Genomic DNA, 27,351 nt, shown 5'->3' with positions numbered 1-27,351 from the left:
TACAACTTTTAAAGAGAATTAGAAAAATTCATCGCAGTCAAAAAACAACCACCACTCGAAAAGTTTTACCATCTATTGAAAAATAAATGCAAGGAAAACAATAAATGAATGACTTAAATAAACTTTTTCTTACATTTTGACGTGCCCAACACCAATCCTTTCTATTTTTTATTTTATTTTTCTTGTCGATGCTGTCCAGCTTCTATCATCAAAGTGCTTTTGTTAAATGCATGAATGATCCTTACGACATTTACGGTTGAATTATATCACCATTCAAGAATTTCACGTGTCTCCGTTATTCATTCCATCACTCATACAACATTTTTGAACCCATATGAATATGATCAATGATCTGAGAGCCCCATTAATCGAAATAGAGGAATATGATTCTCTCAACAGAAAGCAACCCACTCCACTGAAACAAAAAGCCCAAGAGTTATACTGAATATGAAGAAGGACAACAAAATTAAAGCCGTTAGGATAGAAAAAAATGGGTAATAAAGCAGAAAACAAGTTCCTAGTATGTCATCTCTTCAACAAAAATTTTACATGTATATCAATAATTTTACTCCAACAAAAGAATACATCTGTAAAGGTGAAATGAGAAAGCTGCACCCACGAATAAGGAGGATTCAATCATACTTCAAACCCAAAAGACCATGGACATTGCTTTGCTTTTTAAATGACTTGATGATCACGTATTGGTGAGCCTCTATAACTTGTCTCCAAGAGTTAGCCACCGATAGATTTGAGTGTATTGCTCAGCCTGAAACAACAATGTATTGTTCATTATTTCTTTTAAATAACAGACCAATAAACAAGAAAGTTAATGCGAAGGATTCTTAATTTTCTATTTCAAAATTAACCACATTTTACTGAATGTAGGATCTCTAAAGGCACTTGCAAATGAAGAAAACGTAGAGGCACTGCAAATGAAGAAAGAGCAACAGCATTGCTGCTTGAAAAAGGATTAAGTATTTACTAAATGTCTGATTCTGTATCCTAAATCTAGAGGCTACCACTTAGTTACTTCTAAGCTTACCAGTCCAAACCCTCAAAGAGACCTTCTCCTTTAATAGCAGATGTTTTAAAAATAGCCCATTGACGGTTTTTAATCTTGTGCAACTCTAATGCCTCTGTCACTGCAGCATCGTCAAGTGCCCCTGGAAGATCCTATGAGGACCAAAAACGTAATGTTAAGCAAAAAGAAATGATCACAGAAATAATTTTTTTTTTTTTTAATATGTAAAAGAAATATAAGGGGAAGCTGTAAATGAAAGGACCACAGCCTTGAAATAATACAGTCAGCTTTTTCATTTTTTTTAAAAAGGAAAAAAAAAAAGAAAGAAAGAAAGAGCTAGATGTCAAATATTTTCCCTGCCTACAGACCTTGAAGATAACAAAAAAGGTGATAACACTAACCTGCTTGTTTGCAAATATGAGAACAACTGCACCTCTCAACTCCTCCTCCTGCCAAAAGAATCAAAAAGATAAGTTGGAACTTGAAAATGCACAAAATATGCATTAACAAGCAGAAAAACCATTAATGCTAACAAAAAGGCAAAGGCACTGACAGCAGCGGGGACTAATATTCATCTTCAGACTGTAAGAGAGAACAAATGGGGTATCCAAAAAATCTGTAATCACTTGGGGGAAAAAAGGCTACACCAAAATTCTCATGAGTTGCAAGTACCATTCAGATTTTGTAAAACTTCTATAAAGATTTCTAGCTAACATCATTACCAACAAAGCTCCATAGATCATCCAAAAGACAAATTTACGACCATAATATTAGTTAATAGACTAGAATGATGATTTGCTCAGCATGTGAAAATTTTACAGCATTAGAGATTATGCACTAACAGAGTTTATACACAGAAAGACAAAAACATAAACCTAAGACAAGTATACCTCCAATATTGCGTGAAATTCATCTTTGGCTATCACCAGCCTTTCAGTGTCACTCGAATCAACGACATAGATTATAGCCTGAGTATTTGGAAAATAGCATCTCCAATATGGCCTGTGGTAGAGAACAAAATAAAAAGCTGATTAGCTTGTGCAGTTAAAGGAATATTTTAAGCTACTATTTTCTCCCTTCTACCATATTCAGAGTTTTAACATGGACAAATTTTTTTCTTAACTTTTCTTTCAATTTAGTGAAATGGATCATACACAGACAGCCAAAGTAAAAAAGCTCTGCAAAACTACTTGATGAAGCAAACTCGGTAACTGATGTTATATAAAATTCCAATAATAATTCAAAAAATCACACAGAGAATATAAACCAACTGATTGCATGCAGAAACAAGAAATAAATTGTTACCTGATACTTGTCTGTCCACCTGTATAAGAAGAAACAACAAAAATCCATCAGGAATTGACACACCTCAGAATTATATCACAAAATGAAAATGTCAAAAGCCACTTCCTGATACTTTTAATGATTATTCATCAACTATTAGTGAGTAAACATCCATTCACAATGAAAATCAAGGTTTTCATTTTCATCTTAATACAGAAGCTCTACTATTATGAAAGATTGAAGATTCTGCTCCACGCAAAAGGCAAGCACCTGCCTTCACCACCAAACCCAGTCAACCCTCCCAAGCAAAAATATTAACTAGGAAGAATAGGCAAGATCAGAACCTTTCCTCAGATGATACATTGCTTGAATTGCATAGATCTAGTCATCAACACATGTGGGACTCGCATCATACCGTCCACAAGTGTCGTGCAGGTGCAAATGCATAGATGAGCATGATTCTTATTGCAGATTAGCAAGAGTAAAACAACGTATGGTTCCAAGGAGAGAAATGCAGTTAATAATCCACATTGATATCAATTTAACAAAAAGTCGATAATGCAGGTTGCAAATACTGATCAAAGGAAGCATACTGACATACCAAGATCCCAGACTTGGAATTTGATGTTATTATATTGTACTGTCTCCACATTAAATCCAATAGCTGCATAAACAAAAACAAAAATCAATAAGCAAAAACATATAAAAAAATAGATACTCCAATCGGGTGCTTAAAAACAAAAGGGAACAATCTGAATTGCAATCGCAAATCTATAGCTTAACGTGAGGAAATTTTTGAAAGAAATGTTTAACTTGTACAATAGATTAAATTTCTGAGCTAGTAATACATAAACAAATTAAAATTGGAAAAGGAATTACTTGGAATAGTTGACACAACTTCACCCATTTGAAGCCGATCTGAAAAACCAAACCCCAAGTCCAAAACATTACAATCATCAAAACTTTAAAAAATAACAACAACAACGGCCCAATTCACAAAATTAGTAAAAAAACAAAAGGGTATTCACTAAAATCTGAAAACAACATACAGAGAATCGTAGTTTTGCCAGCATTGTCAAGGCCAAGAACTAGAATCCTAGCCTCTTTGTTGCCAAAGAGCGAAGAGAACAATCGCGTAAACATAATACCCATGTTTCCGATTTTGTATTCTTAGTGATCCGATCGGAAAAATTGAAGCTTTTTTTGTGATTGAATTATGTATTGGATCTGCAAAGCAGAGTCCCCTGTTCCTCCCTGAAAAAATGAAAATGACATGAAAATGAATGTTTTGTAATATAAACAGAATTAAAATATGCATGCAAATGGGAATATTTTTGCGTGCGTAACGTGCCTGGAAAAAAAGGAAGAGGGTCTGCTTGCGAGATTTGTTGAGACTTTTGAGTTATGAAAAAATAAAAAAGATGAAAGTTTTGGGGGGTTTGTTTAATTGTTGTTTATTACAAAACTGTTCTGTTGTAACCCTGCAATTGGAAAATTTAGAATACGGAATTGGAAAATTTTTCAGAAGAAGAACATGGACTGTGATTGGCTGATTGCATACAGTCGTTACAATGTGTTTTCTGCTAATTCGGTTCGTTGATTTCATCACATTGGTGGGTCCCGGTGTTTATTTCGCCATGTCAGCTTAAGTTTCAAGCACACTTGCAATTATATTTTTGTAATTTAATTATTTAATTTTTCAGCTCTATTTTGATTTCGCCAATTGAGAATAGAAATTTAAGGATATTACACTAAATTATTTGATAAACATTACTTATTGTAATTAGAAAGTTAAGTTGAGTTAATTTTATAGTTATATAATAAAATATTTATAATATTTTTTGTCAAAATTATTGGTTAAAAATTAAACTTATTATACTATCAACTTTTATTTTATAATCATAATTTATTTTTCTATTTGTGCTTTAAAAATTACAGTCTTTCAATATTAAACAAGATTTAAGTCATAACCAATATAATTTAATTGACTGTAAATATGTTTCAGGTTTGTGATCACCCAAATTTAAACAATAATAAGGGTTAAATATTGCGATATTCAATGAGTAAGTTTCGTTATTAATGAACTTTCGAAATTAAATTTTCGTTAGTTTTCATGGGAAACTCAAATAAAAAATTGGACGAATTAGAGATAAATCTCAATGAAGAAATAATCCGCCATCTCTCGCTTCAAAAGGTGCAAAAAGCAAAAAAAGTAAATCCATTTTATAGGCAAAACAGGCCCATTGAATAAGGCCCATATCTCAAGTTAGCACCCCCGTTCACACCATTGTTTATAGTCCGAGCGGAGCTTTTACACCCCTTAAAATCGTTACAACATCTATTTTAAACTTTATTTCTTAAAGTTTCCCTTATTTAATTTATAAAATACAAATTAATATATTCAAAGTACCCATATTTTCATAGAACTTTTTAACATAAAAAATGTATAATTTTTAAGATTTTATTTATAAAATACATATAATCCTAAAATCTTAATCATTTCTTATTATATTTTATAGTTTATATTTTCATAACTCTAAATTCTTATAATTTTCTCAAAAAAAATTTCTCGTTACAATAAAAATACAAATTATGAAATGGGGTAGCTGTAAAAAATTTGTTAAAATAATAATTTATTTAAGTTTTTAATTGAATTTTCATTCAAAAAATAAGAAATGAATTAAATTGTATTTGATTAGTTAAGTAACTTCAATTAGAAGAAGACATGGGTTCTATTAGAAGTTTTGAGCGGTGTCAAAGGCAAAGTTGAGCTTCTAGGAGCCTACTACAAAGTGAAGTCAAGCCGGGAACAAGCAAAAGAGAGTAATAGTCAAGTCACCCACTATTCTTCTTGTTCAACTTTACAACAATCCATAAGCGCAACTAACCCACTACCACTAACCCACTACCACTTTTCCACTATAAATATCAACCCAAGCCCTCCGAAAACACCCACTCACGAATCGACTCCATTTTACTTCATCAACATGAGTTTTTTCACTTACTTTTTAATTTTCTTTCTCTTTATTTCCTTGTCCTCCCTCACCTCAACCCATGGAGCCACTTTTGAGATTAGAAACAATTGTCCTTTCACAGTTTGGGCTGCGGCTGTCCCAGGCGGTGGCCGTCAACTCATCCGAGGCCAAACTTGGACCATCAACGTTAATCCAGGTACAAAACAAGCCCGCATTTGGGCTCGAACCAAATGCACGTTCAATGCAGAGGGCCGAGGCCGTTGCGAGACTGGGGATTGCAATGGGCTATTGCAATGCCAAGCTTATGGCGCCCCTCCTAACACCTTAGCCGAATATACCCTAAACCAGTTTAATAACTTGGACTTTTACGACATTTCTCTTGTTGATGGGTTCAATGTTCCTATGGACTTTAGCCCACTCTCGGGAATAAGATGCCGTGGGATCAGATGTGCTGCTGACATTACTGGGCAGTGCCCAAATGAGCTTAGGGCCCCAGGTGGGTGCAATAATCCATGCACAGTTTTCAAGACCGATCAATATTGTTGCAATTCTGGAAAGTGTGTCCCAACGAATTTCTCCAAGTTCTTCAAGCAGAGATGCCCTAACGCTTATAGTTACCCAAAAGATGATCAAACAAGCACTTTCACTTGCCCTGGAGGAACTAACTACAAGGTCACTTTCTGCCCTTAAAGCAGATAATTTGAAATTATATAGCTTATTATGGTAGCGAATATAATTATACAATAAGAATAAAATCTCTTATTGTTTGAGTGAAACTGAAGGTGTAATGTCATATGCTGCTAATAATCAATAAAGTACACAAAATAACAATATATGATAGAGTAATCAAATTTATTTTCCAAGTGCTGGAGACGTAGAATTTGTACCCAAGAAGTGAAACTGAGATTTAAAAAGAAAGAAGGAATATTGCAGTAATCTTTAATTTCCATTTTTCTCCCTTCTAATCATTCCATATGCATATATATAGCCTTTGAACTTTACACACACTAAGCTAAGAAATAGAACAACAATGGCAAATAATCTGGAACATGACTTGACTCCTGCTGAAAATCAGCAACCAAAGCTTATCCAACCGAACCCACTAAGATCACCAACTAATAGAATTCTAACCAACTTGAACAAGTCTTCCATTTCTGCTTGCAAACCATGCACGTAATGGCCATGCATATTAAGCACTTATCATTCCCCACCCTTTAGAATCACCTTTTTTGCATGGTCAAAGTCAGGATGAGACTTGGAGAATTGCCAACTTTTCCAATTAGCATCCTCGACCACTGCACCTATCCTTCTAACCAATATCGAATTGTACGAACGGCACATGATCTTCAATCATGAATAGCTGCAGCTTGTAACAACAGTTGCCAGGAATAAATTTGTCAATCACAATAATAACACAACCCTTTTTCACAACGAGCCCGTGCTTCTTGGTTAGACCGTCTCTTGATAAGAGGAGGGGCAATGTCATTACCTATTTGGTCAATCTTAGGAGGTGGACCTAAGACCCCAACAAAATTATTTGGGGTTAATTGCTACGTTACATTTAGTGAGTCTTTTTCACAAGAGAACTCAATTTGTTGCACTTAACATCGGGGATATCACTTCTTCTAAGCAATTTTCTTCAAAAAATGAAAACTCATTTAGGTATACTTAACAACATTCTAAGGAAATTGACAAAAAAAAAAGAAAAAAAGAAAAAGCTAATTTATAAAAGAAAGGGTTTAATTTATTTTATTTTTTAAACTTTTGCCTCCATGAAACATTATTGGACAGTGATGCTCCAAATATGAATATATTCTTTTCATTTACATAAGAATATCAAATTAACAGTAGCAGTACTATGGTTCACATCGCCACATTAAAAAAATACATGGAATATATGTATGTCCTGATATACTACTTGAGAGCTCTAGCATTATTTTTTCAATAGTTTAACAATTAATGGAGACTGCCCAGTTGAAATCAAGGCCTCAGATGGGTGCAACAATTCATGCCCTGTTTTGAGGACTGGTCGGTATTGCCGCAATTCTGAGAATTAAGGCCCAACAAATTTCTCCAGGATTTTCAGGCAGATATGTCCTGATGCTTAGAGTTAATCCCGAAGATGATCAATCAGATTTGAACATATCTAGTTTGTAGCAGCATCATAAAATAATAAGAATAAGGCTGCCTTTTAATTAAGAGTGAAACTGATGGTGTAATGTTATGTGCTGCCGATAATAAAGTTCACAAGTGCAATAAATATTGATAAGAGTAAGCGATTTTAAGTGCTTTTAACTAAAAGTGCTTACCCACTTCACCTAATTATAATTGACAAAAAAAAAAAGCTCTTACATACGCCAAAGGCTTTAGCCTTTGGCGTATGTGTCCTGGTTGAAGCAGTATGAAGGCGCTTGAATTAATGGATCGTGCAAAACAGCACCAACTTCAAATGTCATCACGTGTACAGATATGCCTGCAAATAAAACATCATACTAATCATGATATAAGTCTTAGGTACAATGTTCCAAATAAACATGTTCATCTACTTGGCACCATGTGCTCTAATTTCTCTCTCATTTATTATAACTACTCATATAAATCGATTTGTATCAACGTAAATGTACATGTCATAAAATTTTATTGAATGAATGTATAGCTAACATGATATAACGGTCATACCTAAAACTCATCAAATAATGAGATTTTGATATAAGAAAGGGTGGGGAAGATTAACTTACCATCAGAAAAGTCCCAGCGGACAGGCTTCTTGGTTTGAACATCTTCATAATACCAAATAAAATCGAGCTTTTCCCAAAGATTGCACAAAAAGCCATCAGTAAACCGAGTTCCTAAATAAGTAGCTCCATCAAGAAAATCAGGCCTGGGAATTCCGATACCGTAGTGCACGACATCACAGCTTCCATTTTCTCCCAGGGTATAGTAAAATGAAGTGCCATTGTTCCACTCAACGTTATACAGCAAGTCACTCAGTTGTTTTTGTATTATGTATACGTTGCGACCTCGTGGCCAGTCGTACCATTGGTGAGCGATTTGAAGACCATCTGAGCTCAAGTTCTTGTAAGTAAGCGCATGGAATCTCTCGGGCCACGGCGTTGGAACTGGGACTGTTTCACAAAATTGAAGCCAAGGGAGGGCTAGAATTATTAGAGAGATAATGCTTGAGAGATTCAATCTCATTCTTGGGTCTGTGCTGCTCTTTGTTCTGAAAATTTTGTACTGCTTAGTTTAGCTTTTAGTGGGACATTGGGCATTATCGTTAATGTGTGGCTGAGATATAAAATTTTTTCACGACGACGTGTCGAAAAAAAGAATGTGCACCGATTTTCCAGTGGACGGGAAGCCTCGAGTGATGACTTGGACCATTGGTCAGATTCCAAATTGAACTTCGATCATTATTAAAGCAATGTTATTGACAAAAGATTTCAAGATCGTAGGATTCAAGTTTTATAACAGCTGTCATATCGATAACTAAACAAGTTCTTTATAAAGCCTAAGCTAGACAAACATGTCAAAATTTCCCCACATGAAAAGACCCATTTCCCCAAAAGCGTTCACTGACTGGACACAGACCGCCTGTAAACATAACTTCAATTTGCCCCCCTCTCTTTATTTGTAAGTTCTGCTTCGGAGCAGCCGCTATCTATATTGCAGATTGGAAGATCATTTCTGCAAGTTCCTGCAACATTGCACACAATTCTCCTTTAGATTCAAACTAACTGCATTTGCTTAACACGCACACACTACATGAAACTCGAACCAGGAACTAAGTCTTGAGAAGGCTGCGGTCCCCATTGCATTTGCTAAATAAATAACAATTAAAATTTACAGATAGATGGGTTGAGTCTAGATTTCAGCAAATAACAGGATCATCTTGAGGAAGCAAAATTACAAGTGAAAGAGTGAGATTTAGTTTGATCGATCATTGAAATGTGCTGTAGCATTGACTTCATTTCAGGCCTTTTTTAATGCTAGAAACTAGTACCACAATTCGCAGAAAGGAACAAGATTAGCATACATTCGTATGTTCGTTCTAACTCTTTTTCAATTCTATTCCCTGAAGAAAAAATCTAATTGCTGCATTCTTGAATCTAATACTTTTGTGTATAAGGCCAGTTTTGTGCTAATGGATGTTCAACTACCTATTACAACAAAATAGTGGCTAGCTGGATAATTTGGAGAAAGGAAGTTATGAATTACCTGCTTAGCAGAGGGAACCTTGGGTTCTCCCCATTCCATGGCCTTCTTCTCAAGCATTTCAAAATCAGCCTTACCAGCCTGTGATAAGATGCAAGACTGTGTATAAACTACAGAAGGCAACTCAAAAAAGTAAAAGATGTCAAAGATAATAGGAAGGCAGTATAACCTCTATTTTTTGCCCAATCTCTGAGTCAAAGCTCTGGTATCGCTTGCGGACGAGCTCCGGTAGAGAACCATCCTTTATTCAATGACAAAAAGAAGTCAACTCAGTATCACAGATTAAAATATATATATATATATATATATATATATATATATATATATATATATATATCATTATCAAATAGAATGGACTATTAGACAAGTGAAAAAGAAGAATAATATATCACCTCAATCAGCTTGGCAGCAGTTCGAAGTCCACGAGCAACGGTATCCATTCCAACAATATGAGCAATGAACAAGTCTTCAACGTCAGTGCTCTCTCTTCGTCTAAAATATTATGAAGAATTAATGTTGGTGATATGAGGAGGAGGTGAAAAAGTAAAGATATTGGATCATACAATAAGAATATAGAACATGATAATCCACATGCAAAGCTATGGAGCAAACCAGAACTAAGATACACTTTAATATCCATCATAAAATATCCTGTGTATGGGCATGCAAACAAGTTCATGTAAAAGAATTGTTAATGGAAGAAAACGCTTACAATTTTGCATCAAAGTTGAATCCTCCAGGTGCCAAACCTCCCTGTGATAAAATGGTAAAATTCACTGTGTAAGTCCCAGCTCGTAGAATCTCAAACTGTTCTGGTGAGTTAGAAAATTGCATTTATTACATACATTTTTAATCACACTGAGCATAATCGAAGTAGCCTCTCCAATATCTGTCAGGAATTGATCTGTATCCCAACCTGTAAGATAGGCAACGGCTCTACATTACAACCTAAAGTCTCAGAACATCTTAAGGTAGAGTTTGTAAATTTTGATAAAAAATCAGCCAAAAATAGAAAATGCCAAAAGCATTAAAGCATCCAACTTACCAACTTGAGGGTCACCAGTGTTTGCATCGATGTTTCCTAGCAGACCATTGAGTCTTGCAGTTTCAATATCATGATGGCAGCTGAAAAGTAAACAAGTTTTTAAAGAATGCCAAATAAGCTCTGGGGAAAATAGTATGGGCAAGCATTAGAGCTTGAGATACCAGACTTATGACATACCTGTGACCAGATAGGGTGGCATGGTTACACTCAATGTTTAGTTTAAAGTCATCTACAAAATAATTGAGAAAAATTATGCATAGATGTAACTTACATTCAAACATTGGCATAATGACATAATTTATCAAAAAAGAGAATTGCGCTTTTACTTATGAGGCCATATTTCCGCAAGAAATTAGCTGCTGTTGCTGCATCCCAGTCATACCTACAAGTTATCTTCATGTGTGAGAATAAGGGGATTATATGCCAAATTAGCTAACCACTAAACAAGTCAAGAAGCATACTGGTGTTTGGTAGGTTCTTGAGGCTTTGGTTCGATCAACAGATTCCCTGAAAAAGCATTGAAGTGAAAGATAGGTCCTTAATAGAATTTTGGCGCAGTAAAGAAATCAATAAAAAAAGAAAAAGAAAGATTCCAACCAAAAAGTGGGGGAAAGGAAAAATTTGTTCCTAGTTAAATACTGATCAAGTGCAAAAGACAAAATTAAGAAGAAAACAGAAAGTCACCAATAAAAAATAGGTCATTAACAAAATGTGCACCAACAATTAGGTATCTCCTTTATGTCCTCAAGTAATGCACCAATTCATTGCAACGTATAGGTGAATGAAAATACCTTTGAATCCAATCTTCTTCTTGTACGCGGCAGCAGATTCAAAAAAATTTGCCTGTGAATGGGTAAACTCAGTCTCAATTCAAAAAAGAATACAATGAATCAAAAAATATAACTTGAAACAGAACACTTAAAATAGTGAAGCCTAATTACTGAAGAAGAGATGGACCAAACGCAAAATAACGAGAGAAAAGCATTAAGCTAAAAAGGATATTGTTTGATAACCATACCATGTGATCAATCTCTCTTCCCATGTCTGTGTTCAGGAGAGACTGATAACCTTCACGGCCACCCCAAAATACATAATTTTCTCCCCCTAAATAATGAGTGACCTATGGAATTTGTGAATGAAAATGGTCAAAACCACCAGAGATGATACTATTTTAGTCGTAACTTGCATGACATAACTGTGCACACAAGGTAACCCACCTCCATGGCTTTCTTGACTTGAGCAGCAGCATAAGCATATACAGCCACTTCAGAGCTGTAAAGCAAGTTTAAAAAAGGACCCAGTTAATAAAGGGACTAATCAACTCCAGTCAATGTAAAATAAAAGTTACAACAAAAAATCAAGCACCCAGTTGCATACACACACACACACACAAAAAAAAAAAAAAAAAAACAATACCTAGTTGCAGCACCATGCATATATCGAGGATGTGAAAATAACTGAGCAGTACCCCACAATGGACGGACCTTAGTTCCCTGCAGATTCACATAGAAAAATGTTAAAGAAGAGGCATTATTGGCGAGTTATATCAGACTGCTAAAACGAAGAAACTCAATACCGGAAGTAAATTTGTGAAGCCTTCAAGGATATCTTACGAAAACAAGAGATGGTATCTCTGCTTCACTCAACCAGGATTAACTATGAAGATTTGAGTAAACTCACATAACCGTTTGACATTAATATTAACAAACTCACCTGAAGCTCTTTTGCAAGGGCCACCACTTCATCCAAGTTTGCATTAGCTTCCTGTTACACATTTAACACCCCATTACCTAGTTCAGTGAGCAGGATTATGAAATAAACAATAATCAGGAATCAGAAACGTTAGAAAATATACAATAGTAAAGTCCGAAAAGTACATCTGCAATTAAGAATAACACTAGCCAAAGAACTTAAATATGTTAAGAATCCTTCCCTAAAGATGACAAATTAAAGCAATAGACAGGATAACTTAATTATATAAAAATTACCCACCTTGAGAGTTTCGCCGTCAGGGGCTATATCCCTGTCGTGGAAACACCAAAAATCAACGCCAAGCTTGTCTATGAACTCAAAGTTGGCTCTCACTGTAATACGCAGCAAAAGATGGGACATCAATTACTTTTTCAATTCTTGCCCAATAATGCAAATTAGGTGTACTTCATAAGAGCATTTATCAATCTTACTTCTTCTTTTGGCCATGGCCATTGAATTGGTACCGTCTTCCCACGGCCATGATTTTGTAGGCACACCAAAAGGGTCAGATCCTGTTCCACGGAATGTGTGCCAAAATGCAACACTGAATCTCATCCAGTCCTGTGGTCATTAATTACTTTGTCAGAAAACACAAGCTACTCAATTAAGCAAAGTTAAATTAACAAAAGAAACCAACCTTCATTTTCTTCCCAAGAATCACTTCTTCAGGATTATACCATTTGAATGCTAGATGATTTTTGCTGGATGGACCCTGAAAAATATCAAATAAAAGAACTATAAATATCCACAGTCGGGAGACCATAACCACAATACTGAAACTATAATCTAGTTGCTAAAAAAAAAATTCATAAGTGAATTTACCTCATACTTAATTTTGGGAATTCCAGGGAAGAACTCCCCTTTCCATTCATCCGAGTCAGCACATTTGCTATCAAGATTAGCAGCACAAGTTGGTGGGGCACCAGCAATCTGCACAATGTAAAACCAGCTCAGTAATCAAATAAATTCATAGTTTAAGGGTAATACCAATACATCATAACAAGAGCTTTCTGCAAGAATCAATTTTCGAGAAGCACTTATCAAGTGCTATACTCTCAAGTCCTCTTCTTTAATTCCTTTTTCTTTAAAGAAGACCTCACATGTTTCCTCAGATAAAAAAAAAAAAAAAAAAAATTTTACTTATCCAAAGCAAACACTACAAAATAAACACAGTTTCCATGCGTGACAATTCAAATGCATTTTGACACTATAATTACACAAAGAGTTTGATTCTTTACCACAAGAGATGAGACCAAGTTCAAACAAAACAGCAGCAGCAAAATCTTCTGAGCTTCCATCATTCGTTTTCTCTCATGCAAGTTGAAACTCTGGCACACACAATGACGCATAATCATCATCATCATCATCAATCATCAATCATCAAATATAATTAAAATGTTATATAAAGAACTTAAAAAGTGCCCATCATCAACGTTCAACAAACAGAATAAAATCAATTACCACTTATCCCACAATAAATAATGAACAACAAAAGACTACTGAAACTGTCAGGAAAAGTTGAAGCTTGAATTATATCCAATTAAAAAAAAAAAAGGTCATTAATCATCAAAGGGAGTGAGATACGGAGAGACTTACAGATTGAAGTGCGTAACTGAAATTGATGATACGAACCAAACAAGCTTGAAGAGTGATATATTTATAAATAAATAAATAAATTTATACACAGTCAGAGCTTATTTGGAATTATATATTTTAGAATTGAAGATTAGGACGGTATTCAGGTATCTATTTACACGTGTTTTACTTCTGCAGTGATCCTTAAAAATATCAATTTACTGGTTTATCCCAAGTTTTGAGACAACATCGCGGTCCTAAAAGGGGACGTTTTTGTCATTCCACATATAAAATCGTGTTTATTTTAGATAAGGATCTTTCGGGATTAGGATACGCTGTTATCGTAACAGGATAACAAAAAGGGCGAAGTTATCGGATTGCCTAGCTATGAGCTAGTCATGTAACCCGTGATAGTTTTGATGGACATTATTGCTAATTCAACGGTTTGAGTTAACCCCGGCGTGTGATTTTGTTGGTAGTGAGACTCTTTTTTTTAAGTTAATTTAGTGCGTGACGTCTTCTCAAACAGAAAAAAAATAAATAATAATAATAATAATAGGTGACGTGGTGCAGACTCGACTCAAGTTTTCTAATTTCTATCCAGAGATTCGAGATTTTCGGAATTATAAAAACAAAGAAAATATGAGGTGGCATGGCATCTCGAGAGTTGAATAAATCAGATTTGAAACGGCGGTGGCGCAATCAAAGACGGAAGCATAGGCATTTAATTTATTACTACTTCCCGTTCGGTCGTTTGATTTAGCAATTTCATGAGTTATCCGGCTTTGGGCTGAATAAAAGATGAGCTTGCTTGATCTTTCTTTCATTATTGGACAACTGATAATGCGACCCAACAGGCTTCGTGATAGCCCATATTATTTATTTTTATCTTGAGTTGGCCTTCTGATAGCCTTCGAAGTTCCTCATAAAACTTATTTTTTAATTGGAATTACTTAAATAATTTAATACAAATTAAAAATTCAAATAATACTTTGTATTATTTCTAATTAAGCATAACATACAGTTAGGTGTCGTTTGTTTTTTTGTCTGAAATCTGAATAAACCTGAATTAGTCTTAATTCTGAAAAGATCTGAATGTCTGAATCTGAATAATATGTTTGTTTTTTCGTCTGAATCTCGAAAAACAAGTATTAAATTGTTTGTTTTTTTCAACTTAAAAAGATGAAAATATGTACTTTTATATTTGTATCCTTATTAAATTTGAATGTCAAATAAATAATATATTAAATACCACAATATTTTAACATTTATAAGTAAAACTATATTCAAGTGAATACATAATTATTTTAGAATTTTAATATATAAAATACCATAAATTTCAAATTTTATCGTATATAATATAAGAAAGAAAAAACAGGGATATTTTTATGTGGGGTAAATATCTATAGGTGAGTTTTGGGATAGACATGAAAAATAAATTATAAAGTAAGGATATTTTTGACATTAGTAAGTAATTGACTTAATTCAAATTTCTCCATTAAGTAAAAATCTAAAAAAATTGATTTATTTTATTAAGTCAAAATTATCTAAAAAGTCTCATTAAGTTATAAAAACAAATACCTTTAATTAACTTAATTAATTAAGTTAATACACTTTAAATTATTAAGTTTAAAAAACAAACGCCACCTTACTCTTAGTAATTTGCATTAAACGGAAGCCACAAAATTTTTGGTTATGAAAACTAGTTTTCGTTTGAAGCCATGAATTTAGCGAGATAAAGCATCAACTTTTGTCACACACATTAAATCATAAATGGCAATAAACTTAGAATATAACAATAACACGTTGTTATTCTGAGGTCTAAATATTACATAATTTTTTAACCTTAATTCATAATCTTGAAACTTCCCTTCAGACTGATGAACAGCAGGCGTAGAGTCCCAAGGATTTGAGGATGCTGATTTTGAATAAAACTCATCTTCCCACCAAATCGAACCGTCCTTGTTAGGACCATTCATGGCATCGAAACTATCCTCCTAATTTGATGTCTCTTTCCCTTTCCTTTGAGAAAACAAATAAAATCATGTTCACAAAATTCACTTCAACACAAGCATTTGTGAATGATATTCTTTTATTTTTGAAGTGATTTAAAACTGATTTAGATTTCAAAAATAATCTTACGCTATGGTAATTACTTTAAACCCATAAACTAAAGCATTAAACAAGGAAAAGTTTGTGTGCATGCATGTAACTACTTATATATAGAATTTCTAATAGCCTATCATCTAAAAAGTAATAAACGGATTTTATTAAAAAGATATATCCTATGATTTCAAATGTGTATACTACTCACAGCAACTATAAGTAAAATTAAGGCGACATTTATTTTTTTGTCTGAAATATGTATATGTATCAAGGGGGACAACTCTCAGACAAATTGGTAAGATTCATCTTATTGCATTTGGGATTCACAGATTATGTTCCTGAAAGCTTTTAATCGAAAATTTTAATCTTCAACCATTCTTACTCAGTCATGTGTCAAGAAACCCTGAGAAGCAGAGGCAAGAAAGCTCCTTCAACAATTGATTGATTGATTGATTCAGTTGACTACTATTGCCATAACAGAGGAGTTCATCACGGAGTTCCGAAGGTCCATATAGACAACCTTCTATCGAACAGTCAATTCTCTGTACAAACTAGTTAATGATCTTGATGTCTTTCTGCAGCCACAAAACTTGCTCTTGGATAGTCTCAAAGAATCTGATTTCGGACTAAGTGCATGGCAAAATCTAACGACAATTTTTGTAATTTCCTAAATCTAACAAAACGGCTGACTGAAATTGTAATTTACAACAGCCTGGAAACGTGTCAGCAACAGCTTGTGGCTCTCCATGCTATGTGGCACCAGAGATAAGAAGTTCATCTTTCATTTTCGTAGCTAGTAGTAACCTCCCAAGTTTTATTTAGCTGAATTCAGAAGCTTGAAGACAAAAGCGAACAGATGGTCAATCATACCTGGATTTCCTTTTCAACATTATGGCTGATGGTTCATCTTCTGGCAAACAGTTGCTGGCACGCAAGGGCTATAAAGGAGCTGCCACAGATGTTTGGTCCTGTGGAGTAATCGTTTATGAAACTACTTGCTGGTTATCTACCATTTGATGATCGTAATTTGATGGTTCTATACAGAGGTATGCTTTGTATACAGCATATAACTAGTTCTTCATCCAAAACACTTGCCTCCGCAGACTGCTGATCGATGTTTAATAAACAGATAGATCAAGCAGATTGCAAATTTCCACATTGGTTAGCGGAAAGTCAGAAGCAGCTAATCCCAGGGATACTTGATCCAAGTCCAATCAGGGTACAAATCCAAAACATCCTATGCATATATAAACTCAAATTGACCAACTTAATAATTTCTTCCTTGAACACAACAGCGAATTGCAATCTAGGGATCACAGAGGATACATGGTCTCAAACAGATTACAAACCGTCCTGAAGATATGAATGTGACGAGAAAATATACTTGGATGATGTTAATGCTGCTTTTGAATCAATGGAAGTAAGAGCTTTAGGTAGTTCCAAGATACAGTGTTTCATAACTTCATATTTGAAAGTCTATGTAGGAAAATGGTGCAGCGTCAAAGACAACCAAATCACCAAGTTTTATCAATGCTTTTCAATTGATTGCAATTCACATGACCTAGATTTATCAGGTCTCTTTGAAGGACGGGCAAGTAAATAAAATCAGAACTAATCTTTGTTTGACCTTCCTTGGTTCTGCAAAATTCCAATGATCCAAGCTTCCAAGCAATGAAACCATAATGAAATTAGAAGCTGCAGCAATGGATGTGAGCTTGTCAGAAGAAAAGACGAACAACTTCAAGGTAATATCTCCTTTCATTCTCGCTTTGCACTAAAACTGGATTATTTTATTCCTCTGCCACTAATGATTTTTATGTAATAACTATGAATTGTTAATGCTTCCCGCAAGATAAATACCAAAAACCTTCACCTTATTATCTGTCTATGTCAGGTTGTTAAGGTGGCCCCAACTAATTGTGTCGTAGAAATATCAAAATCTTTAGGGAAGCTTAAGGTGTACAAAGAGGTATGATAAACTTTCTTGCAGTTGAATTTGTTCGTAAACTAATATGTATTGAGACAAATAAAATGATTATTAGTTCTGCAAAAGTCTATCAAGCCTGTTGACTGAGCAATCAGATGCGCCACTTCAAATGCAAGTTCCAGAGGAACTCAACATCACTAGCAAGAGTACCCAGAAAATGGAATAGTAAATCCTAAATCTAGTTTGCAACGTTAGCATAGCATAAAAGTAACTGCAGCCTCCTAACTATTCTCAATTTGTAGCTCTGAAGACAAAAATGAAAATCACAATAAAGACACCTGCGGCTATTCATCCTCTTAATAATCATCATTGGGGGTGCTTGTCTCAACATACCTTTGCCCAGTTCCTGAGAGATTCTCAAAGAAATTCGAAAGCAAATAGTAATAGAAATGGTACTTTCAAATAGAGTACTCTGCCTATTGCTAAGGCTAATCATAAAAACTCCGGTGTTCAGAAAACAAAGCTCATTGATATTTATTTCTAGTCATTCCTTTTATCTTCGTTTTTCCAAAATATACATTAGAGATGAAAATTTGTTCACTGAAAAAAGAAGGAAACATAAAGAAATTACAAAATCTGTCTCATTTTACCCATATCTGCGTAATGATTTCTTTTCCACAACTAGTCGGCGGAGTGGTCAGTAACAATCAAATTGGTGATTAAATTATACTAAATTAGATTGTGAAAAATGGTATGATTTGACTCATTCAGCATGAAATTAGTGAAGTTTCATGACCAGAGAACACCACATATAGTTCAGCAGCACATCAGTATATCTGCACTATATATGAAAATTAACCCAAAGCAATCACTAAGAGCTATTTGTAAGGAAAATAGTTCCATTATATAGCTGAAAAACCGTATAATATACATAAAATATGCCAACAAAAAATAAAACATGGTAAGCAACAACTCTGCAGTATCATTAACTTCACTTGGCTGACACAAAGTAATATACAGAGCAATGTCTTCATGATCGACAACCCACATTTTACACCAACAATGAAGTAACTTAACCCACCAAATACACCGGTACAAGGCTCCCAACTTGTAAACATCTAGAGAAGGAAGTTATCTATCATATGGAAGACCACATCTGTACCATCAGAATTCATCCAATAACTCTTCACCTGAATGCACATGTAAAATTACAGAAATGAGACCCACACAATTAGATCTAGCATTAAATCAGTGACCGTTAATTTCCAGAAAACAACTTTGTATAGAGTATTATAAATAAAGTATCACAACCAAAACGCATTAAATTATTCTTAAAATGTTACGTGTAAACCAATCACCATGATTATCATCAACTAGAGAACAGTATTCATTCATTTTCTAACAGCTAATTGCATGAAAGTTAATCGTTTTAACTTTTTTTTTTTAACTTAACTAAAACTGTGTTGAGATTCAACTCTTCTTTTCAACTGTTCATTAATTCTCAGACCCTCTTTCCTTGTGTTAGAAGCACAAACTTAGAAATGTTGAAATACAAAACCTAGTAATTATTTTCTATATTAAAATACCAAACTTTTCCTTGTAAATATTTTTATATTAAATTGCTAAACTTTGCCCGAGTCTATGGTGTCAGGCCGGTATCATGCCCACAGATAGAGCACTATCGCTAGTGACTTCTGATAACTAATGAAGATCTGTAACAAGAGCTTGTAAAACTCTAGTTGCAAGTCATCTGCTTGTTGTAACATGTCTCACTTGTGGCATGTATGCCAGCTAGGATGTGTAGCAAGTTCCTCAAATTTTGTAATGATAATCCATAGAAATCCAATAGAAACTTTATAATAGTTAAACGGTGGGGTTACTTGAAAATATGCTCACGTATGATAATTCCTTGATTTTATGAGTTTTAATGAAAAGAAGAATCTTTTTTTTTCCTCCTTTTAAAAGAAAGATATATGATTGCCGAACATTTATTTTCATCATTGCATTTTATAGATCTTCACCCCTTCTCTCAGATAACCTTGCTGCCTCACAGACAAAACAAAACCCAGAATGTCCCTATAGTAAATGAGGCACAAGAAAAATATTAACTGCATCTGAACTATCAAACATGTTTAGAATTACACACACCCACTCAGAAGGTTCGTTATTTAAAACTTCCACATAAGTTGTGGTAACTTGCCAATTATATGATGCAAGTTGAAATATCAGCTAATATGATATGTAAATAATAGCACATTATCATCTAATTCCTTGATATCTACATCTAGGAGCTTTGTCCCATTCACTTAAAATAGAGGAATCTAAAAGATGGAAATAAAAAATTTCAGAATGTAAAATGTTGATAATAACCAGCATATACGTAGTAGAAAAGTCAAGTAGCTGCAGAACTTGCCTGAATGGTATTGTGAGCAACATATCGTTGCCTACTTTTGTGAAAGCTAACATCCACACGTTCCCAAGGTACTTGAGTGAGGCCTCTAATCATTTTCTCTACAATATGTAATTTTAAAATAAGTATTTAACAGTAAAAAAAATAGAACGCATTAAGCAAGATACATGAAGAAAAAGTTAACAATGAGTGAAGTGATGATAAAATATTATTATAATAGCGAAATTGATGATTGAATGTAATTATAGTAAAACAATGGAGGACATAAGGAAAGAAGATGTAGCACCGTAATATAACTTCAAATTGAACCAACTGATGCTTTATTTTAGCAGCAGCTATTAAAAAGGAAAATGGAATAGGACTCATGGTACTTAAAACCAAAATATTTTCAGCAATGTTCCCTTAAAACAGTTGTAACAAATTTAATACAATTCACCCCTGTGAAGAAGAGTTTCTACTACATTGTTCAAAGCAAATTTATGTTAAATTCATTCATCAGAATATATACCAATGCCAGTCAGGACTACACAAGTAGAAAATTACATCACAAAATCTGCTTCTTGACATTAAAGGATTTCAACAAGACTAGCCTAAATGCTATACGAAGGGCAGAGATTGGCAAGAAAATTCAGGCATTGCTTCTACCGAGTATTATACTAATTCTTAAATATGTTAAGCAATGTCCAGCCAGAAGGATTCTTTAAGAAAACAAAGCTCATCATTTAAGTATAATTCCTAGACCCCTTCACATGAAGATTTGATGGTTTTGCCAAAAACTCTGCAGTACTTGTTTTATAAATTTAACATACCTTCCAAGTCAATTGATTGGTCTCCAATAACAGAAGATGCTTTATTTCTAATGTTGTCCATAGTTTCCCGTTCAGTGCGTACAATATGAGGATATCTCTCATCAGTTATGAGAAGATCGGACTGAACCAACGAGCAAGAAGGAAATATTGAGGTTCAGGTTTTATTAGAGTGAAAGTATCACCAAACAAACAAGTAAAGACGAAAGCCAGATAAGAAAATGAAAAGAAACTACACCTTTGGTGGAAGTTCATGTTGACGCCGGATTGATGAAGTTCGCCACCCAACCATATCTTAAAGAACAGTGAAGATAAAACGTAGTCTTGCATAAAAGGCAAACTAAGCACCTTATATAAATAGAATACTGATAATTTGAAAGCCAACATCAATGTGAAAAGGATACGATCATAATTGGCATTTGCATATGCCACTCGCCGCTTAAATGCACGTAAAGCTGATCTACGTATCACAAAAGGTGATGCAATTATTAAAATGCACTGATAGAAAAATTGACGAAAGCATTGTAGATTAATTAACACTCACATGAATTTTAAATTATCAGAATCATTAACCATTTGAAGGAGAAGGGGAGGTTTTCCATCATCACGATCATTGAGGAATAGATGCTTCCCAGTCCTCCCAGCAACCAAGTGAGCCGTTTGGGATGCTCTTCTCTCAAGAAATGGTAGACCACACAGAATTGGAAGCTGAGGCCGAAAAACAAGACAAAGAAATGTCAAAACAGCTTTCTAGAATTGCATTGCATCTTCCTGGATACAAAAGAATAAAATAGTACTAACATGAACACGCGTAAAAGCACTTAAGATACAGCACTAGAATAACAAAAATGGGAAACCCTTCAAGGTAGTGCTACTTCTTGACCCGTCATACCACTAGAAGTCACAAAGTGATGATTTCAGAGGCAATAATATAAACTAAAAGATAAAAAAATGACAACTCTTTCCCCCATGGTTTTAAGCATCTTAGACAAACCAGAATTCCAACATCATTATACGATCAATAATTAAAACCTTAATGTAACAAAAAAGGAAAAGCAAGCACAGAATTCCAAAATAGATAGCATGTAAGGTCATGCAATATCTACCTGTTTGTGTCCCTTCGAACCAAGATGAGGAGTCGCAAATGTTACGAAGTTCATGGGTTCCAATCCAGCAATTCTAGCTTTGCAAGGATGCTCAAGGGATTGCACGGAATCATTCCGATGCTCTTCAGTTGTGGCAATTGTAGGAATACCTGCCACCTTAGGAATACCTATGGGACGGTGCTCTGGAGAATGCTCATACAGTCTACCAATTGCATATCTTGCAATAAGACCCCCTAATGAATGAGCCACAAACGATATCTTTTGCACCTCAGGCCTACGTTTAACTACAGCCAGTACCTGCATTAGATATTAATCAGGAACTCAAAACTCACATGAATATGAAATATCTTGTAAGGCACGTAGAACTTACTAATTACATAAATAAAAATTTCCATGAGTTTTTTAGACAAAAAGATTTCAACAAATTAAGCATGCATTACAGATGAAAGATCAAACTGTTATTACCGAATACCTCAGCAGCTAGCCTTTCACCCATTAAATCTACGCCATCAAATGTCAATTTTGAAGAGTTGCATTCACTGCCTGCTCAATATATATATATAAACAATAATAATTATTATGCTTACTTCTCAATAAAGAAATCAGACTATTGCAGCCAGCAGCCATTAAGACAATCACTATCAGAAATCGGAATGTAGAGCTACACAAAATTTTGGCACCATTCACAGACAAATGAACATAAAAAGTTCAGCAGTGAAATTAAATTGGCTGTTAACTTAGTTGATCAAAGACCCGATAAGCATAACTAGATTCATTTTGCTAATAAACAAATTCTCTTCAATCTAGCTTTGTCCAAGTCACTGACCTTATGCTAGAATTTGAAGAGGCAGTGATAGAAAGAACTTCTACTTGTTAACCCAAATTAAACTACTTTCCAAGTATTTTTTTTGCTGATTCTTTGATTTTTTTGATAAAAGTATCTCAAAGAATGAAGCTTTTTATCTCAAACGCTCAAGTTTAGACAATTTCGGCCCAATTTCTCAATTTAATGATAGAATGATAGTCAAATCTCAATTTGAGCTGTTGGTTCCCATGCATATGTTACAGCATTGTGAATAGATTGTATGCTAAACAGAGAAACAAAGCAGTTACACATCCACTTTTTGGGGCTTCTGGACAAAAGCAATCGTCAACCCCAAAAACAGTGTCACCATTTTGGTTTCCTTTTATACGTTTTATCAGGAACTTATAAAGTCAATGACTAGTATTTCTGACAATCAAACATCACAATTGATGTTTAAAATTTGATGGCTATCACTCAAAAACAATATGAATGCTTAAAACATTAGATCTTTGACTGTTAAACATTTGTAATACTATAACTAAACACCCATATCAATATATCATACGGTAACATATAATCAAGTAACCTAAAATAACCTAACTGAATTCATGTTTTTCCCATCCAACTCCAAGTTAATTTTTTATAATAATCAATAGAGCACGAACTTAATATTCGTTAACATGTTCAAAGATCGATAATAAAAGGACAGTCATACTTAAAATGAATATTAAAAATCACTGTAAAAATCATCTGAGATATTGAGAGCACTCACGGTGCACAATTACTTTATCAGGAACCTTCTTCACAAACTGCTCTGCAGCAAATCTCCAATCTGCAGCACTGAACATAGAGAAAGTGCAATTAATTTAGCAAAACAAAACCGATATTAATTACACATATTAAAAAAAAAAGTTGAATTAGGGCGCTTTTGCAGTACTTTTGATGTCAAAAGCACTTGAAACAGAGAGAAGCTTGTTCTTTTGTGTTACTTTCACATTCGTACAAGTAAAAAGAAATTGAATAGCATTTTAGAAAAGTAATAGATAGCTGCTCTATAGAAAAGCACTTCTAGTGCATTTAAACGAGTTTATGTTACGCTTTTCTAAGGACGTTGAAATTTGAAAACTAGCTATCCAAGTGCTTTTGACAGAAATCACTTTTGACTCGGAAGCGCTTTTAAACGATCAAAAACCAAAACGCGGCGTAATAACTAATTAGCCCACTAACCTGCCTATGAGTCCATTAACCATAATAATAAGATGCTCAGGTGGAGGCTTGGCGTAGGTACTGAAAACGTCTACGCCGCCGCTGTCGGCCTCCATTTTGAAGTCTTTATTCGAACGGCGATCGCTGAAGCAGCCGACACTAAATCTTCGAATCCAATCCATCTCACTTCGATCCACCGAAATCAGAACGGCGGCGTTTATTTTTTTCCTACGTCGCGACAGAAAGGAGGAGAGTAATTGAAGATTAAACGGACGATTGAGAGTCGAGATCGGGGGGGCTGTCTGGATTGGAGAAAAATTGGCGCCGATCATGCGGGAGGAATTGGAGGGAGAATCCGTAGAAAAATAATTGTGAACAGAGAGCTTGGTTTTGTTTTTATTCGAAATGGAGAAAGGCCGGGTTCCAGTGTGTGACGTTTCGGATTTTGTTTTAGAGGTTGAGGAAACAATTGGGCAGTCGCCGAGAGAGAGTCATCACTCGTAAGTCGTAAGCCAAACGAGTCCTGTTCTGACTTGGCTAATTGGCTTCTCCTAAGTGGTAAGTCGAAATTTGGAAAGTAAAGTAATCGACAAATAACGGTTACAGCGTGACACTGGAAACAGCGCAGGATATTGGTGGAAATGAAATGAATTTATCGACTGGACGTCCTGTTTTTGTCAATCGTAATTTAAAAAGTATGTGAAAAATATGCTTTAATAGCTATTTTCTGAATATATTAATATTACTTGTCATAGGCCCTTACAAGTAAAGCCTGCTAACACCGGGCTCTTATCAATTGGTTGATCATTGGGCCGCAAACGAAGCCTAAGCCCAAACCTTTTCTTTTTTGTTGACTGAGACTTTTGACGCCCCTTCAAAATCTTTAGAAAACCCCTCTATGTCAAGCGTACTCCATTAACATTACACAAAGTAGCTCGCTCACTTCTAAACATACCTATTTTTATTCAACAAATATCCTTCACCGAGTGAAAGTGATTTTGATTCCCTCTCCTTCTGTATAATATTTTCATAAATAATCCTCACTTATGCTATACAATTCAGACTAATGATTTCACATTGGACATTAGTGTGTTCTTCAAATTATATTGGATGTATTTGAAGTGATCAAAATCATGAGACCCTCCTTTCCTTGCACAATTTGGTATTTGACATCTCTAAATCTAAATTTATAGATGTAAGGCCCTGTTTGAGAGTGAAAAAAAAAGTTATAAATATAAAATAAAAGTTAATATTATATAGTAAATATAATCTTTAAATCATAGAGGAGTCAACTTTTAAATTGATTTGAGGTACTCAAATTTATTAACAAAAGTTGACAGCTTGGGGCAAAGGAATTTATTTTGAACAACCTCCTTTTAGAAGTTTTAGCAACTCTTAATTTGTGGCAGTCCCCTACTCTTTGCAGTTTTATTAAGATAATAGTCTTATTAATATAGTCGACAAATTAAGCTTCTAGATGTACCTAACTGTTCGCCTTACATAAAGGAAAGCAAGCGATGAACTTTTAGACCACATGTTAGTTAATTTGTTGTTTTTGACACTTGTTCTTGCTTGCATTCATGACATCAATATTTGTGTTGCTTAAATAACTCATTGGATTGAACCACAGATCGTTATTTCATGTCGAGAGAATCAAAAATTTTGTCTACGATTGGTTCCTATCATTAGACTGTGTGATCCACATCTTTGTCTTGAGAAGAAATGAATTTGATTTTTGGACTTGTTTTCTTGTTGAAATGGTTGGGTTCTGTTTTCTCCTAAAAAGTTTTTGTAGTTAAGTTGGTAATATTGTGTTCTCAGCTTGGACTTTTTGTTTAATATCTTTGTTGCAATTGGTTCTGTTTACATGCTGTACATAACTGTGGATGTTTTTCTGAAGAGGAAATATAGCCAATATCTATATATTTGCAATGAGAGAATGAACAGTTTGCCTAACTTAGATGTGATGAAGATGAACGTTTTGAACCAAGTGATATTTCATTTGTTGTTTCTGGTATTCATTAATTTTTCTTAATTTACTATCAGTAGATTGATATTGGTTTTCTATATCAAAAAGTTGAATGGATTGGACCACAGTGTGTGCCTCATTGTTTGTTGTTCCATGTCAAGAGAATCCAATGTGAAGGTGAGAAAGACTTAGAAATAGTCAATTTGTTTAATTCCATTGTTGGATTTGGTCCTACTTCTATATATGTGAATTTGGATGATTTAAGTTAGAAATAATATAGGCAATATCTAAGTAATTTCTTAATAATGAACGTTGGTATGAAGTTCATTTTAGTGCTCAAGAATGTGGTTAACGATCAGCTTAATAATTTATATTTCTGTTTATGCAACTCTTTTGTAAGAAAATTTACTTGAACCTAGTAAAGAGTAACTACTGTACATTAGAAGTAGCCTAACCCTAAATTAAATACAATTCTTCTGTCTTGAGTAACTACAACATTTTAATTTGATGATTCAGGCACAATGGAAATTCTAGAACTCAGTGTTGACTGATTTGGAAATTGTTATCAACCTTTCTCAAGAACTCCCCCAATTTGGAAGTTCTTATCTTGGACAAGATGCGGCTTTGTCAAAAAATACTTTGTTCATAATCATATGTGCCTTACTACCTGAGTCAATTTGTTTGATTTTACTACTAAAATGTTTGATTCTTCATGTTTCATTAGGCTCGTTAATGGTTTCCTTTGCTACTAGGAGACATTAGTTCTGGATATGTTTAGTGGGCTGAGCCAGAGAGTGTGCCCTGTTGTTTGTTGAAACACAATGCAAGTCTTGGAAAATTTATCAATTGGTTTTTGGGTTTGTAACCACAAGAAAATTTTAAAGCTACAAAAACAAATTCCGGCTTTTCCAAAGCGGTCCAAAGACATGCAAGATTGATTTCTTTGAATATATGTTTGTAAGATGGTGTTGGATTAATGCTATCGTGCTTGAAGCTTTTGCATTTTCGTTTTTGGTTCTTTCTATTGCAATGTGTGCAAAATTAATACAAGACGCCACTTTTCAAAAGCCCAAGTTAAGTTGAAGATTAGGGAAGATATGGAAGAGAAAAGGAGATGCAATTTTGTGACAAATCTAAATTCTGGTGGAA

The 27,351-nt window shown here is 34.3% G+C and overlaps 5 protein-coding genes and 1 pseudogene across 6 annotated transcripts; 2 read left to right on the top strand and 4 right to left on the bottom strand.

The window, feature by feature from the left end:
• Window positions 1-532: 532 nt before the first annotated feature.
• LOC18054609 (ADP-ribosylation factor 1) lies at window positions 533-3,882 on the bottom strand. Its single transcript, XM_006453378.2, has 9 exons — window positions 3,657-3,882; window positions 3,355-3,559; window positions 3,185-3,223; window positions 2,907-2,969; window positions 2,327-2,345; window positions 1,912-2,023; window positions 1,423-1,470; window positions 1,043-1,173; window positions 533-766 (listed from the first exon to the last, which is right to left on the bottom strand). The coding sequence occupies exons 2-9, from the start codon at window positions 3,455-3,457 to the stop codon at window positions 733-735; spliced, it is 549 nt and encodes a 182-aa protein (XP_006453441.1). The 5' UTR covers window positions 3,458-3,559; window positions 3,657-3,882; the 3' UTR covers window positions 533-732.
• A 1,396-nt stretch (window positions 3,883-5,278) lies between these two features.
• On the top strand, window positions 5,279-5,979 carry LOC18054608 (annotated as a pseudogene).
• Window positions 5,980-7,137: 1,158 nt separating this feature from the next.
• On the bottom strand, window positions 7,138-8,596 carry LOC18054171 (uncharacterized protein At4g14100). The gene is made up of 2 exons (XM_006453376.2): window positions 8,019-8,596; window positions 7,138-7,753 (listed from the first exon to the last, which is right to left on the bottom strand). Exons 1-2 carry the CDS (start codon window positions 8,476-8,478, stop codon window positions 7,647-7,649), a joined length of 567 nt encoding a protein of 188 aa, XP_006453439.1. The 5' UTR covers window positions 8,479-8,596; the 3' UTR covers window positions 7,138-7,646.
• A 74-nt stretch (window positions 8,597-8,670) lies between these two features.
• LOC18054170 (xylose isomerase) lies at window positions 8,671-13,999 on the bottom strand. The gene is made up of 21 exons (XM_006453375.2): window positions 13,889-13,999; window positions 13,531-13,620; window positions 13,115-13,222; window positions 12,930-13,004; window positions 12,724-12,853; window positions 12,533-12,624; window positions 12,254-12,304; window positions 11,957-12,033; window positions 11,758-11,812; window positions 11,559-11,660; window positions 11,332-11,383; window positions 11,002-11,047; window positions 10,867-10,922; window positions 10,718-10,769; window positions 10,541-10,620; window positions 10,341-10,411; window positions 10,208-10,248; window positions 9,888-9,987; window positions 9,665-9,736; window positions 9,499-9,576; window positions 8,671-8,977 (listed from the first exon to the last, which is right to left on the bottom strand). The coding sequence occupies exons 2-21, from the start codon at window positions 13,591-13,593 to the stop codon at window positions 8,942-8,944; spliced, it is 1,437 nt and encodes a 478-aa protein (XP_006453438.1). The 5' UTR covers window positions 13,594-13,620; window positions 13,889-13,999; the 3' UTR covers window positions 8,671-8,941.
• Window positions 14,000-16,229: 2,230 nt separating this feature from the next.
• On the top strand, window positions 16,230-18,126 carry LOC112095781 (CBL-interacting serine/threonine-protein kinase 21). Its single transcript, XM_024177929.1, is given in 13 exon segments — window positions 16,230-16,268; window positions 16,360-16,416; window positions 16,419-16,478; window positions 16,555-16,615; window positions 16,683-16,762; window positions 16,895-16,963; window positions 16,965-17,028; window positions 17,269-17,393; window positions 17,458-17,521; window positions 17,524-17,573; window positions 17,575-17,718; window positions 17,826-17,942; window positions 18,016-18,126. Coding segments are annotated over 13 exon segments (1,041 nt in total).
• Window positions 18,127-18,862: 736 nt separating this feature from the next.
• LOC18054169 lies at window positions 18,863-24,885 on the bottom strand. 2 transcript variants are annotated; one of them, XM_024177734.1, is made up of 10 exons: window positions 24,255-24,885; window positions 23,800-23,867; window positions 22,695-22,765; window positions 22,223-22,519; window positions 21,661-21,824; window positions 21,521-21,576; window positions 21,355-21,410; window positions 21,120-21,240; window positions 20,314-20,411; window positions 18,863-19,090 (listed from the first exon to the last, which is right to left on the bottom strand). In XM_024177734.1, the coding sequence occupies exons 1-10, from the start codon at window positions 24,563-24,565 to the stop codon at window positions 19,019-19,021; spliced, it is 1,314 nt and encodes a 437-aa protein (XP_024033502.1). In that variant the 5' UTR covers window positions 24,566-24,885; the 3' UTR covers window positions 18,863-19,018. The 2 variants fall into 2 exon arrangements, with proteins under 2 accessions (XP_024033502.1, XP_024033503.1); XM_024177735.1 differs by lacking the exon at window positions 22,695-22,765 and having other exon boundaries at window positions 23,813-23,867; window positions 24,255-24,884.
• Between the last annotated feature and the right edge of the window lie 2,466 nt (window positions 24,886-27,351).

This window comes from Citrus clementina, unplaced genomic scaffold (genome assembly GCF_000493195.1).
Source record: "Citrus clementina cultivar Clemenules unplaced genomic scaffold, Citrus_clementina_v1.0 scaffold_1, whole genome shotgun sequence".
NCBI classification, from domain to species: Eukaryota; Viridiplantae; Streptophyta; class Magnoliopsida; order Sapindales; family Rutaceae; genus Citrus; species Citrus x clementina.
This window is presented reverse-complemented; position numbering and strand designations above follow the sequence as displayed.

What these genes read in the sequence shown, in the direction of transcription:
- LOC18054609 (XM_006453378.2), bottom strand. Translation starts at nt 3,457, where the DNA reads ATGGGTATTATGTTTACGCGATTGTTCTCTTCGCTCTTTGGCAACAAA. An exon ending in TCATATTTGCAAACAAGCAG is followed by an intron (nt 1,174 to 1,422) that starts GTTAGTGTTATC and finishes TGGTCCTCATAG; the next exon opens with GATCTTCCAGGGGCACTTGA. An exon ending in CTCTTTGAGGGTTTGGACTG is followed by an intron (nt 767 to 1,042) that starts GTAAGCTTAGAA and finishes TTGTTGTTTCAG; the next exon opens with GCTGAGCAATACACTCAAAT.
- LOC18054171 (XM_006453376.2), bottom strand. Translation starts at nt 8,478, where the DNA reads ATGAGATTGAATCTCTCAAGCATTATCTCTCTAATAATTCTAGCCCTC. An exon ending in CCGCTGGGACTTTTCTGATG is followed by an intron (nt 7,754 to 8,018) that starts GTAAGTTAATCT and finishes TTTTATTTGCAG; the next exon opens with GCATATCTGTACACGTGATG.
- LOC18054170 (XM_006453375.2), bottom strand. Translation starts at nt 13,593, where the DNA reads ATGATGGAAGCTCAGAAGATTTTGCTGCTGCTGTTTTGTTTGAACTTG. An exon ending in TTCCCAAAATTAAGTATGAG is followed by an intron (nt 13,005 to 13,114) that starts GTAAATTCACTT and finishes GATATTTTTCAG; the next exon opens with GGTCCATCCAGCAAAAATCA. An exon ending in TTCTTGGGAAGAAAATGAAG is followed by an intron (nt 12,854 to 12,929) that starts GTTGGTTTCTTT and finishes TAATGACCACAG; the next exon opens with GACTGGATGAGATTCAGTGT.
- LOC18054169 (XM_024177734.1), bottom strand. Translation starts at nt 24,565, where the DNA reads ATGATCGGCGCCAATTTTTCTCCAATCCAGACAGCCCCCCCGATCTCG. An exon ending in TGATAAAGTAATTGTGCACC is followed by an intron (nt 22,766 to 23,799) that starts GTGAGTGCTCTC and finishes TATATTGAGCAG; the next exon opens with GCAGTGAATGCAACTCTTCA. An exon ending in AACATGAACTTCCACCAAAG is followed by an intron (nt 21,241 to 21,354) that starts GTGTAGTTTCTT and finishes TCGTTGGTTCAG; the next exon opens with TCCGATCTTCTCATAACTGA.